Source organism: Gallus gallus, chromosome 12, assembly GCF_016699485.2.
Source record: "Gallus gallus isolate bGalGal1 chromosome 12, bGalGal1.mat.broiler.GRCg7b, whole genome shotgun sequence".
Classification (NCBI taxonomy): Eukaryota; Metazoa; Chordata; class Aves; order Galliformes; family Phasianidae; genus Gallus; species Gallus gallus.
The window spans coordinates 8,901,594-8,914,632 of NC_052543.1; the positions used below are offsets into that span (position 1 = coordinate 8,901,594).

Here is a 13,039-nt window from a genome sequence, read left to right on the forward strand (position 1 = left end):
GTTCCCCCTACATATTTGCCTATATATTGCCCAATTACTTCTTCCCTAAACCACTTCAGGATCCCATATTCATAGAACCCTATCAAACTTGTCTCCATTTTATTTCATAATTCTAAGCTTGCCTGTGATCCAGCAACTGGAATTCTCCATATCCTCCACATAAGGAAAGAACCTCCCAGCCACCCCCCCAAAAACAAGCAGTATTCTCTGCATTTTTGAAGTACATTCATTTGTTATGCTGCCTTCCCAGCCCAGCATTAAGAGATGAAGGAACATCTCACTTTCCCTTCTCTGACCTATGGTGCAGAAAAGGGAAGAGCACTGTCCCAGCATATGCTCGACTAGCTTTTTAGAAAGGAGATTTTTTTCTTTTACATTGACTTCCCCCTTACTGTGTAAGCTGTAGCCTTCACCCCCATCCCTCATTTTAAAATGAGGCTGAAGGTCTTTACTACTTGGATTTAGTAAAATCATTCATTTTATAGCAGTGTTACAGCCTACAGGCAGATAAAGCCAAACAGTGGCCCTTTGCAGTATCAATTGCTATTTACATGCTGTAACTCAGCAGTGGCTGAGCACAGCTCACCTAAGCCAAGTTAGGTATTTAAAAAGCATTTTTAAGAATTAAACCAGTAAAAAAATATTCATCTCCCTGTATCAAAAAGAATGTTTCCTTCAAGGTAACAGTCCTCCTTCATCCATACAGCTGTTTTTGTATTTAAAGTCTACCTCTAACCTCTGCCTCAGAAGAGGCATTTAAAGTGGAACTTAACATGTCACAATTGTTTCATTTCAACTCACTGTAACGACCACTACAGCCCACCTAACAGACCAGCCAGCTCTTCTGAGCAAGGCATTCCTTCTAGGGTTTATTTCAAGCAGCAGCAATACCAGAAACACATTAACAACTACTGATCCAACGCACAGATACATCGACTTCTGTTAGTTGTACTCAGCAACTCATTAAAGCTACATGCAGAACGTCACCTTAACTCTATCTCTTGGGTTCCTGTTACACACCAAGGAGAGTCACTGACTCATTTCAGCAGCTCTGGAATTTGCTGCAGTTATGGGTGCTCACAGTAACAGCGTTTCCTAGAAACTTCAGTCTCACGGCTACAGCAGAACCTGCTTGGAAGTTGCTCTTAATCTAAACCTGCTTGAGCTTAGCAGACTTTGGCACTGGGATTTCTTGGAGGAAGGACAGCAAGACCTGGGCTTGTGGGATATGAGCTGAGGTTAGATCTTCAGCTACCTGGAGACAATTAGGACACAAGATTGAGCTCTGTTGGCATCTGTTCATTAGACAGAAAAATAGAAGATTGTAAAGAGTTAATTTCAGCATTTGGAAGCCACGTCAGGGAGGGAAGGGACACAGTAGCAACTATACAGACCTTACTTCTGTGGGGTGCCCATCACCATTAACACTATGTTGATTAAAGCCTGTTCAAGTGTTTCACTTTTCAGCTAAGCACCACCTCCTGCTAGAAACGCTGTTGTTTAAGTGCAGAAACAACTCCAAGACAGACATGCATGCTTTTCAGGCAGTTTGTACTTGTTTTATTACTGTTTTTGTAACTGTTAGTATTTTCATATCTGGACATCTTAAAAGGAACTTTAGCTTTACAACTTCAAATGACACAGAATTATAGGTCTTGATGACAACTACTCTACTGCACTGTACACAGCTCTGCCCCTTCTGCCCCGCTCTGTACAGCCCCAGACAAGTGAAGATGAAATTCACGTTCACATTCAAGCTGCAGGGAAGCTCAGTTTATGGAAGATGAGCATGTGATAACTCACAGTTCAACTGCTTAAGAATCAAGAAGAGCATACGCAGAACAATACATTTTATCATTTTATTAGGAATAATTCCAAGTGGGTTATGAAGAAACTAATCCATTGAGTTTGATGAATTTTCCAAAATTTCATTATGAAGATATGTCCACCAACAAACAGTAAAACTTCAGCAGAACTATTATACACTGGGCAAAAATAGTCAGGCTGATACCAAAAAGCAACATGCAACATAAAAAAAAAAGATACAATATAAAGGAAGACAATCTGCTGAATATTAAAAACAACCTCAACATGAGCTCTTCGCAGCCAGCACAGAACTATTCTACCCATCAAATCCAATTCTCACAAAGGCAAGTTGGGCTGATAGAACCCAAGGATGAATAACATGTTCCTCAGTGCAGTAGATTCAAATAGTGTTTTAGAGCATTTTCTCGGCGGGAACAAGCAGTATTAGGAATTCTTTTTGGCAAGGGAGAGAAATAAATATACGGAATGCTACATTTTTAAATCAGCAGACTGTCTGAGGAATGAAACAGGGCAGCAGTAAACTAAAAGTAGCAGGGAGAAAAAATTAAAACATTAACTTATCGGGGCTCAAAAAAAAGTATTCCAAACAGATCTTGAAGGTGTCACAATAACTATATTCAGGCATTTAGGCTAACAAGGGAAGTAGAATCAGAAGATACACTTTTTCCAAGTTAAGGAGATTTTTACCCAAGCATATTGCTACCTTTGCAACATGTACCTCGGTAAACAATAATTGGCAACAAAATAAGTTGAAATGCTGTAATATCCTGCCCAAAGATCAGTTCCAGATATTTTAATAACCAAGATGCAAACTAATTTTGTTGTAACAAGCCTAGACCACTTATATCAAACATGTCCCTGGTGAAAGAGTCATCCAGTTCGAGTTAGCGTTTTGAGAGTTCGTTTGAGAGCCAGTCAAGTCCCTCATACAGACCAGTTCCTTGCGTAGCACAGGTAGCTTGGACATACCACTGTTAACACAGAATACAGACAGAAAGAAAGTTTGCATTTTGTCATTATGTAAACAAGTTATCACACTCAGATACGAACTCAAATAGTGGTCTTTAAACATTGTTTTGCACCACAGAGTCAATACTGAGCAGTGTATTTTCTAAGTTTTGAAAAGCACAAAGTAGGTAGGGTTTACACATCATCCAGAAGCTCCATGTGACAAAACACACTTTAGTGTATCAAGAAAAAACCCAAACTCCCATTTGTTTTATATGCATAAAACTGGCTTCTCTGTTTTGCAAGACTGCTCTCCTGGCATGCAATTATCAGATTTAAGGGACCTCTCAAGCATCCAACTACATACAACCTTGGTGTGCCAAACAAAACGAGCGTTGCACAAGGATAGATGGTTTATGTGAAGCAACCTTGTATCTCAAAGGGCTGCACAGATGGGATGTAATTAGCCAAGAAGTATTTCATTTCCTCGCATCTTTGTTGGGGCGAGAATACACAAAGCATTTTGTGCCTGAGGAGAAGTGAGAACTAAGACACAAGGCTCCTCAAACACTGATGGTTACATTTCAGCAACAGGCTGGAATGTTGGTATTTTTCCAGAAAAAGGTGAGAGAAAACACCTGCAACGTGCTGCTGTACATACTGAATTATACTTCTAGATCACCTGTTCTAAAGGAGGACCTTCAACTTCGTCCTACAGAGTTTAATAGCAGGTACATGCATCTCTCTACAGAAAAAGGTGAAAGCTTCCCTTGATTTAAAGGAAGATTAATTTTATGATATCCAATAAAGCAAGCCAGAGTTAGCGACCAGACAAGTGTAGCACTTACAGTTCTGTTACGCAGGGACTGAAGACCTAGTTTATCCGTCATTTCGCTGATTGCCATGGCATTTGGCAGATCTTGCTTGTTTGCAAACAGCAGCAGCACTGCATCTCGCAGCTCATCCTCCTGAAGCTAAGAGGAAAAAAGAACAGCCATGTTACTGCATTAGCTCAGTTAAGTACCTCAACAAGCACTAAAGAAACCTAAGTACTGTTTTAAGCATAATCTGCTTTTTCATTATTGCTCAAGTCACTGGAAGTACACAGTAAAATTCATGTAGTACCCAGCAGAAGTTCTAAAAGAAATATTCTTTCAATAAGCAGTTTAAGTTCATCAGGACCTTGCTGACCAAACTCTCAAGTATTTATTAAAATTCTTCCCTCACCTCCTGCATTTTTCTCCACACTTTATCAAAGAAAGATTCTGACATGAGTAGTTCTTGAGGAAAAGCTTTCTACAGAGTTGCAGCTACTACACAGTGCACTAAAGCCAGAGCTCCTTGGTGCATACAATAAGCGCTGTAAGAACACCCTAAACATGCTCAGAAATCTGATTCATTCTAACAAAAGAACACCCCAAAAGCTCAAAAAAAAAAAAGCTATTTTCTTTCAGAAAATATCAACACTTACCATTTTCTGCAGCTCATCTGCTGCTTCCTCGATTCTCTCTCTGTCGTTGCTATCCACCACAAAGATGAGGCCCTACAAGAAATTACACTGTTTTGAGGAACGCAAATTTCTTAAGCAGTTCTGTTTATCCTGCTCAAGCAGCACAAGATGTCTGTCTGAACAACTGCACAGTGAGTATCAACGGCAAAACTAAGCTACAACTTTTATGTTAAAAAAACCCACAACGTTAAATGGAAATGTCAGTTAATATATTGGTGTGGGAATCATTAACTTCAAAACAAACAAAACAAAAGGCACGAAGAACCCAACAGGGTTTCCTAAGCTAACACCTCCCCTCCCCTGCACCTCCCTTTTCTCTCAGCATTACTTTAAATGCAGCACAGGAATTCTAAGGAGTGCTTTACCAAATGTTTGTATTAAATATTGTTTCTAGCAGCAGCAGTGTTACCCAAGTGCACTCCTCACACATGCACTGCTTTCTCTGACCACTTTTATTATTCTCTTGAAGACAGCAGAAGCAACTTTTAAAAATATTTTCAGCCCAGTCCTATTATAAGTGATTATTACTGAAATAACAGTAGTGTTAGCTGCTTTTTGTCTGTCTAAAGGTCTTAGTTTTCTGCACCCAACTATCACACTTATGCTGCACAGACATGTCTTGCAAACTATTTACATCCAACAGAATAGAGCCCCAAACCTCACCACTAAAGTTCCTCAGTATTAGTAAGTGATTAATCTCACTGTGAGCCAAAGGAAAGAATTACATTTACACCACCAGGACAGTCAGTACTCCTGTCAACGTGAAACTGTCACTTTCTAAGCAATGAGTGGCAAGATACTACAACATTTTTTAGGTACTCTGCAAATGTTTTAGATACTTGGATATATAAAAAAAGCAGTATACTTTTGATGCTCAATGCAGGACTTTAGACAAAAACATTTTTGTATAAACCCACACCAGTTCAGATAGATCAGCAAAGCCCAGCTAAATTGTTCCTTACAAACTAACAGCTGCTCTGGCTTATTACAGAATGCTAACAGATTTTTAGGACTTTGCCCTCATTAAGCTATGCTCACCACTAAACTCTGAAACCCTCAGGGTAAAAAGAAAAATAATAATAAAATGGCTTGAACAAGAATAAGGTTTGGGTATCCCTCAGAACTTGAGGAACCCTTCTGAAAGGAAGAGACAGGAGACAACTTCCATAGACACTACAGAACATAATGAGCTTGTACAGAATAGGTTACGAACCACTGCTATTTTAAAACTCTTACCTGTGTATTTTGGAAGTAGTGCCTCCAAAGAGGTCTGATTTTATCTTGACCACCAACATCCCAAACTGTGAAACAAATGTTCTTGTATTCTACCGTTTCCACATTAAAACCTAAAATAAAAGAGTTCATTAGAAACAGTTAATGGTAACGTTAAAACATAATTCCAATCCTGTTGAAGATAACTTCTCAAGTTTTACTTCTGACAAGTGAATTCTGACAAGACCTTTTTCGTTTTGATCTCCCAAAATATAAAGTCAGTTAAACCCAAAATACACCACCTTTGGTAGAAAGAGCCTCTCAACCACAAATTGCTGAAGACACCTGGTGTTGGGGCAGAGCACTGCTACTTAAAAGGCTCCTGTACTCCTGAGCATCAGCTGCTGGCTGCTGTCAGACAGAATTCCTGTCTGGGTGTATCTTTGGTGTGACACAGAATGAGTGTTACTGTCATGGCAGTACCAGATTATGAAAGCTACCCTGAAGCTGCCCTGTTTGTCTCCATCCCTATGCTAACAGCAGGGACAGCAAACTCCTATGCCCTTCAGAAGCCCATCCCTACAACACAAATTTTGAACATGAACAAAGATGAGAATTGGCTATGAAGACATCAGAATTTATCTTACCAATAGTGGGAATTGTGGTGACAATTTCTCCTAGTTTCAGCTTATAAAGGATAGTCGTCTTACCAGCAGCATCCAAACCAACTAGGAAAAAACAGAAAGTTTGATTTAGTTCACAACATGAACTCAACTTCATAATTTCAAAGAGATGCCATGTTAAATGTAGAGTATTAGCTTTGGTTTTGGTTTTCTTTTCTTTCCTGAGAGAAGAACTTATTGTACTCTTTTAAGTCACTGTTGATTTACTACCACATATTTTGCCTTATCTCCTCTACCCAGCTCTGAGAGAGAACCCAGGCAATAAACAAACTCAATAGAACATCTTCATCCACAACCTACAGATTCAGAACCTTCTAGTCATCTTCCTTCAGATTTGCGTTACTTGAGTTTTCTCATTCTCTTTTAAAGTTCTTTTCTTTCCAAGAGCGTCAGGATGGTTTCGATGCCTCACAATAACCTACCAGTAGAACATAACTTCTAACCAGTCACACAGCTGCTGCTTAGCACTCAAGCTGGGGAACATTTCACTTGATGTCCACCTAAGGTTGGTTTCACGCACACCTGAAGCGGTGTGAGCAGCACTGGAAGACACTTCCATCGTCCTCATTCCACTCCCTTTGATTTATCAAAAGCACAAGCATATGAGGCAACTCGTATCATTCCCCTCCACATATATTCCAAGAGTTGTGAACTTTTGCCATGATATCACTTCTACACACTGAGACCCATCAGGATGCTTTCATTAGCAAGCTCTGTCCATCCTTACTGAAAGCCTGCTGCACTGCCATTTGCGCTTCGTTGCTACAGCCAAAGTTAAGTGAGCTGTTTTTAAGGGCAAGCTGTAGGGTAAATAAGCACTCCTTACCAAAACCGGAGCCTTAAAGGCATTTTTCGAGAATAACAGAATGGCCTGGGTTGAAAAGGACCACAATGATCATCCAGTTTCACCCCCCTGCTATGTGCAGGGTCGCCAACCAGCAGACCAGGCTGCCCAGAGCCACATCCAGCCTGGCCTTGAATGCCTCCAGGGATGGGGCATCCACAACCTCCTTGGGCAATCTGTTCCAGTGCGTCACCACCCTCAGGGTGAACAAGTTCCTCCTAGTATCTAACCTAAACCTCCCCTGTCTCAGTTTAAAACCATTCCCCCTTGTCCTATCACTGTCCACCCTCGTAAACAGCCGCTCCCCCTCCTGCTCATACGCTCCCTTCAAGTACTGGAAGGCTGCAATGAGGTCTCCCCGGAGCCTTCTCTTCTCACCATCACTAACACTGAGGCACATGCTCTAGTTTCCCAAAGTTGTTCTTGCAAATACCTTCAAATACCTGCAAATACACTTCAGAACAAGCAAGAGCAACTTCAAATACAGTTCTTTCTGGTATTACCCTATGTTGCATGCAAACACCTTAAGTACACCAGGTCCTAAGCACTTACCACAGCAACAGCTTGAATAAAACGCCTGTTTGTGTCAGTAAAAGTTCTGCCCAAGCAATAAATAAATCAAACCTTCACTGAAGAATTAAATAATACTCATACAAGAAGCTTGCTTGTAACACGGTTAGGTGTCCCATGGCAGTTTCCCACTCAGTGAGTCCATATGTAAGTTCTGAGCGGTTGCTGACTTGACTACTACCACTCCCTTAGCGCTGCAGTAACATGAAAACAAAAGTCATCTCTTTACTCAGAATGAAACCAAACTCATAAGAAGCTGCCTCCTTCTCAAGGCACCAACTGCTGTTACAGGAAACTCCTACAAACCCTGGTGCTCTGTAGCTCAGTGCTGTGAACATGGCTTGACATGCAACTGCCGTTGGTTTTTTGGTATTACCATCATGAATAAGAAATGAAAATTAGATGTTGTTCTGACTACTAACATCACAGAGCAAGAGGAGAAACCACCACCAAAACCAAAGCTCCCTGAGGAGGCACGAACTCCCCAGATGTGCAAATTAAATGAAGATATTTAAGCTCACTGCTAAGCGCGGGTCTCTGCTGCAGCCAAACACGCTTAACAAAAGCTAAGAACCCCGAGCACAGCTTCAGAGGAACTTCTGGATCTGGAAACCTCCAAGCATTAGCATTTTCCCTGCATCAATCAATGCCAAAACTCTTTAAGGGAACTCTGAAACCCTCACGTACTCCATCTAAGCTGAAAAGCTATTTGTTAAATAGCGCAACACTTGAAACCCAGCTTTCTTCTTACGTAGCAGATCAGCCTCAAGCAAACGTCTCCAAGAGGCCCAGATATTCACAAGAAAGCAAGTCATGGATGTGCTTCGTATGTAGCAGTTCTCCACTATATGGATACTCAATAAATAACCGAATTACAGCTAAACATACTCTCAACTCTTTCTTCCCATCAACTCGAGCCCCAAAACCACAACAGCTATCAGCTGAACAACACAAGACTCATGATAACTGCTAACAAGAGAAAAACGCCATTATCTATACAATTAGTTCGGTGTATTTGATGTGCTACAGGAGAGACGCAGATAGATCTGTAGAGATGCAGATAAACCCTCCCTGCTCCTGCAGCAGAACCTCCTGCTGTCCCAGCGGTGTTGGCAGAAGGATAGATGAGCTACGTGAGCACAGCACCCAGACACACTGCTCAGACCCGCTCTCACCCACAGCTGTAGTGAAGCTGCTGGACTTTGCACTGAGGCTGAGTTACAGATGGATGTTTTCTTGCAACTCTACCACTGAGACAGCAGCCTCTGACAGAAGAAAGTAACATCTGCATGATGCAAGTCATCAGAAACTGCCACTTCTAGTCAAGTACAAGCCCTTAACTCTAGATAATCAATAGTTATCAACAGCAGAGCATCTGTTCACACTTATTTCAGTTTATTGATTTTCCCCTTTATAGGACAAACAGGTCACAACACCAAATCTATCTTTTGAGCCTCTAGGAAACATTTCTTTTGTGCTCCAGCAGCTTACCAGATTTCTGCCTCGTTATTTTCAAGAGTAAGTACATTTACGTTTGTACTGGAACACACGGTGTCAATCTGTGAGTTACATCATGTTAGTCTCGTGATAGAGAAGCAACTACCAAGAATAAAACCTGAAGTCTTAAATCTCCAAACAAGGTGAACTTCCAACCCTACATTTTCCCCCTGGTCCACCATGTCAGCCTAACAACCTTCATGTGGGCATTACAGCAGCTGCACAGCTGAGCATTATATGGCTCAAGCACAAACGGGAAGCACAGACTTGCACTTGTTACAGCTGAACTCAAACATCCTCTTCCTCCAGAAGGAGAGTTTACATCTGCAGCACTTCCAGCTGCTGTAAGAAGTGTGGTTCTAAGGCCTTCACTCCTTAGAATGCTTTATTCACAGCATGTCAACCACACTTCTACATATCCAACTTGTCACTCTCTGTCCCTGGGAACACCAGCCCTGTGATCACATCAGTTCCTCAGTTAGCAGCCTCCTGCCTGGATCCCTGGTGGCTGAGTACCACGCCACTGCAGTCACCCTAACACAAACATCCATACACACTACATCTAAAACAAATAAAACACAACTAAGAAGAAATGAGGGCTCACTTACGAAACGGAAACCCCATCAAGACCAATACATTCTGGCAGCCACTGGCTTCAGATAGTACAGAGCACAGTGTGTCCAACATCAATGTTTCCCATGATCAGAGGAGGAAGGGGGTGGGGGAGGGAAGCGCCTACCATCTTTAATTGATTCACAAAGCTCACACTGCATCAAATACTGCTCAACAACAAAGTTGATGAATCCCAATTTAGTAGAGATGGTTGTTCCTTCACTTTTTCTACTTCTCTTCCACCTTGACACCAGATCTCTCAAGCCTTCATCCTCTAAGTACTACTATTCCTCTTTCAGGCTTAGCTTCAAGTGGATAACTCTTTGGGGCCCACAAAGGGCTGATTCTCAACACAGCTTCAAGAAAACACACACGAAGAATGCAAGTCTACCTTGGTAGAAAAAGAACAGAAGATCGCTAAGTAGTTATGAGCTGTACAAGAACACTTAGCAAAGAATCTGGCCTTCCCTCCCCACTCAGTATTTAACAATTACCTCTCCATTTGAAGCTGCTGAGTAAGTATTATCTCACTTAACACTCACACAACTACAGCAAAAGATAGCTAGCACAGTACTGAAATGTGTACAGTGAATATCATTCCTTCTTTAGCACGTGAAGCCAGGAGTGAAGACTTCTGCAGACATACACATGCAAGATTAGGACTGAGGAAGGGTTTCGGTCAGTTCCAGCGTTCATTCAGACACCTCCAAGCACAAGTGTGCGATGCAGTGTTATCTGGATGTTCTTTTCTATGTTACAGGCGAATTACACAACCTACAACACAACACTCTGCTCCTCAACAGCCAATTCAGGTCCTGCACGACACCCCCCTCACAACACAGCAGACACTTTTCCTCTTACACTGCCCAAAAGCAAAGAGCAGTGCCACACTCTGATCCAGCCCTGCGTGTGAATACAGTAAAAGCCTTGCAATCAAAGACGGGGGGGGGGGGGGAACAAGATGTAGCTGAACCAGCCAGAAGAAACACTACTGCGTAACTCACAGCTAACCTGGATCTGAGCTAATTACGTACCAGTGAGGAAACCGAAGCCCTTGCAGGCTGTTTTGCTGTGCCTGGCATTGCGTGCCCAGAGCGCAGTTCTCAGACACCACCTCCCCGAACAGCCGGGCTCACCCGCAGATCTCGCACCATTCAGAGTCATAAGGAGAGCCGGACTGCGGGCAGACGCACACGGCTGCCCAGAGCCCAGCAAGTTCAGCCAGCTCCCCGCTCGGGGCGCAGCGCCGGCCCAGCAGAGCGGCCGAGGAACACGTCGAGGCGCGGGGCCGCGCAGCTGCGGGCACACGCAGGCTGGCAAAGCGGAGAAGGAAAGGAGGAGCGGAGGAGGAAGTGCGGAACGCGGCGGTGCCGCCCGTGACCTTTTGAACCGCGATCTCCCGGTGGGAATCTTCGGCTGCCACCGCTTTATCTGTTGGGCGGCACTCGGAAACAGCCGCCACGCAGCGGATCCGTCCGGCCGCGGGCAGCCCGCCGAGCCGAGCCGAGCCCCGCGAAAAGCGCCGCGCGCCCCCGGCCTGGCGCACGAGGCACAGCGCGGGCGGACAAAACGCCCTCCGGAAGCCCGCGGCGCAGACCCCGCAGTTCCCGAGCGCCGTCGCCGCACGGCCGTCCCTCCCCCCCGCCCGGATCCGCCGCAGGGACGGCCCGAAGCGGGCACGGCGCGGCCCCCCCCGCCTCCGCCCGGCTCTCCGCTCCCGGGCCGCGGCGGTAGCGCGGTGCCGAGGAAAGGGCCGCCGCCTCCCGCCCCGTCCCCACCTTCCCCTCCTCCCGCGCTCCTCGCGGCCCCCGAAGGAAGGGCAGAGGAGCCCCCCCCGCTCCGCTCCCCGCCCCCCGTCGGGCCCGGCCGCAGCGCAGCACGGCAGGCCGGCAGGGCAGCGCAGGGCCCGGCAGCGGCAGGCCCGGGCGCTCGGCCCTTACCCATGAGGATGCGCATCTGCTTCTTGCCGAAGAGGCGCGAGAAGAGCGAGGAGATGGTGAGGCCCATGGCGGCAGCGGAGGAGGAAGGGCGGGAGCGGCGCGGCGCTGGGGTCCACTCGCGGACGGCTCTGAGGAGGAGGCAGCGCGCTGACCGTGGCGGGGCTCGGCGGCACCCACTTATAAAGGCGCAGGCGGCGGCGGCGGCGGCTGTGTGACCGAGATCCGCGCTCGCTCGCTCTCTGCCACGTCACGCTCGCCACGGCCGCCTCGGCTCCAACGCGGACAAAATCGCGTCACGCTCAGCCACATCCCCCCGCCGCGACGCCGCCCCTCCGCCTCGCGGCCCAACGGCGGCGAGGACTGCGGCTCCCGGCGGGCACCGCGCCGCCTCCCGCCTCGCTCTCCGCGCTGCGCCGCCGCCGGGGCACCACGGGAGGTGTAGTGAAGGCCTTCCAGCCCGGCGCGGCGGAGCGCGGCCTGCCGGGAAATGCAGTCTGCGGCGCGCCGGAGCGCTGTCGAGGCCGGGGCTGGGCGGGGCTGCGGTCGCTGCCGGGCCGGCAGTCCGGCTCACGGAGCCCGCCTTTCCCTCTACGCTGAGCTGCGGCCCACGGGAAGCGTGATCCAGAAGTTGGGGTTTTAGGGTAAAACGGCCGCAGGGAGCCCCCCCACAGTGCCCGGTAGCACACAGGGCAGGCAGTAAAAGCACCGTCCCTTGGTGCTGTAAACGTGGCTGACAGCAGCGTCTTTATTGTGTACGGGTTTCGCAGCTCGCACCCGGAGGCCGCGGAGATGAGGCGAGCGCCGCGGTGATGCTGGCACCACAGACGTGTCCCAGCCGACGGCAGCGAAACTGAAACCCCGACCGGTGCAGTGCTGTTAGAAACGCGTTCGTTGAGAAAGGTGAAGAACGGCCCTCCGCTCACCTTACGCCTTGCAGAACTGCATTTCTTTGCAGGGCTTCCCCTGGTTCCTGAGGCAGGCGGTGCCCCCCCGGGCGCTGTCCCACTCCGGCCTTCACGCAGCTCCTTCCTACGGGGAGCTGGTGGGACACGGGGGACAAAGAGCCCGGCACAGTATCACCCACGGCGGGTTTGCCTGGCAGCAGAGCTGTCACCATTCGCATCCTTTTAGTAACAGCTATCCAACTCAAACTGTTGGAGGTTAACTCTGAAAACTAAGCAAATGCTGTGCAAGGTAGCAGAGCAATAAACAACCTCCTTTAGCCAGGGATACCCCAGAGCCAGTGGGCCTTGAGGAGGACATCAATCAGGATGGTCTGAGCACATGGCTGACCTGGCAAGAAAACTCAACGCCCGTCCATCTGTAGCTGAACTACCTTCATTGTAATACCAAAATCACAGCTGTAGGTCAAAAAGACCCCTGCCCAGGTAAGACC

General features: G+C 46.5%; 1 protein-coding gene across 2 annotated transcripts; it reads right to left on the reverse strand.

The window, feature by feature from the left end:
• Positions 1-1,845: 1,845 nt before the first annotated feature.
• On the reverse strand, positions 1,846-11,927 carry ARF4 (ADP ribosylation factor 4). Of its 2 annotated transcripts, none has more exons than XM_015293388.4 (6): positions 11,644-11,927; positions 6,145-6,225; positions 5,522-5,631; positions 4,247-4,318; positions 3,624-3,749; positions 1,846-2,798 (listed from the first exon to the last, which is right to left on the reverse strand). In XM_015293388.4, exons 1-6 carry the CDS (start codon positions 11,708-11,710, stop codon positions 2,712-2,714), a joined length of 543 nt encoding a protein of 180 aa, XP_015148874.2. In that variant the 5' UTR covers positions 11,711-11,927; the 3' UTR covers positions 1,846-2,711. The 2 variants fall into 2 exon arrangements, with proteins under 2 accessions (XP_015148874.2, XP_046756134.1); XM_046900178.1 differs by having other exon boundaries at positions 11,482-11,725.
• Between the last annotated feature and the right edge of the window lie 1,112 nt (positions 11,928-13,039).

Coding starts and splice junctions, on each gene's coding strand:
- ARF4 (XM_046900178.1), bottom strand. CDS start 11,710: ATGGGCCTCACCATCTCCTCGCTCTTCTCGCGCCTCTTCGGCAAGAAG. Junction 3,750..4,246: donor CAGATGAGCTGCAGAAAATG/GTAAGTGTTGAT, acceptor TTTTCCTCTTAG/CTTCAGGAGGATGAGCTGCG. Junction 2,799..3,623: donor AGTCCCTGCGTAACAGAACT/GTAAGTGCTACA, acceptor CTGTGTTAACAG/TGGTATGTCCAAGCTACCTG.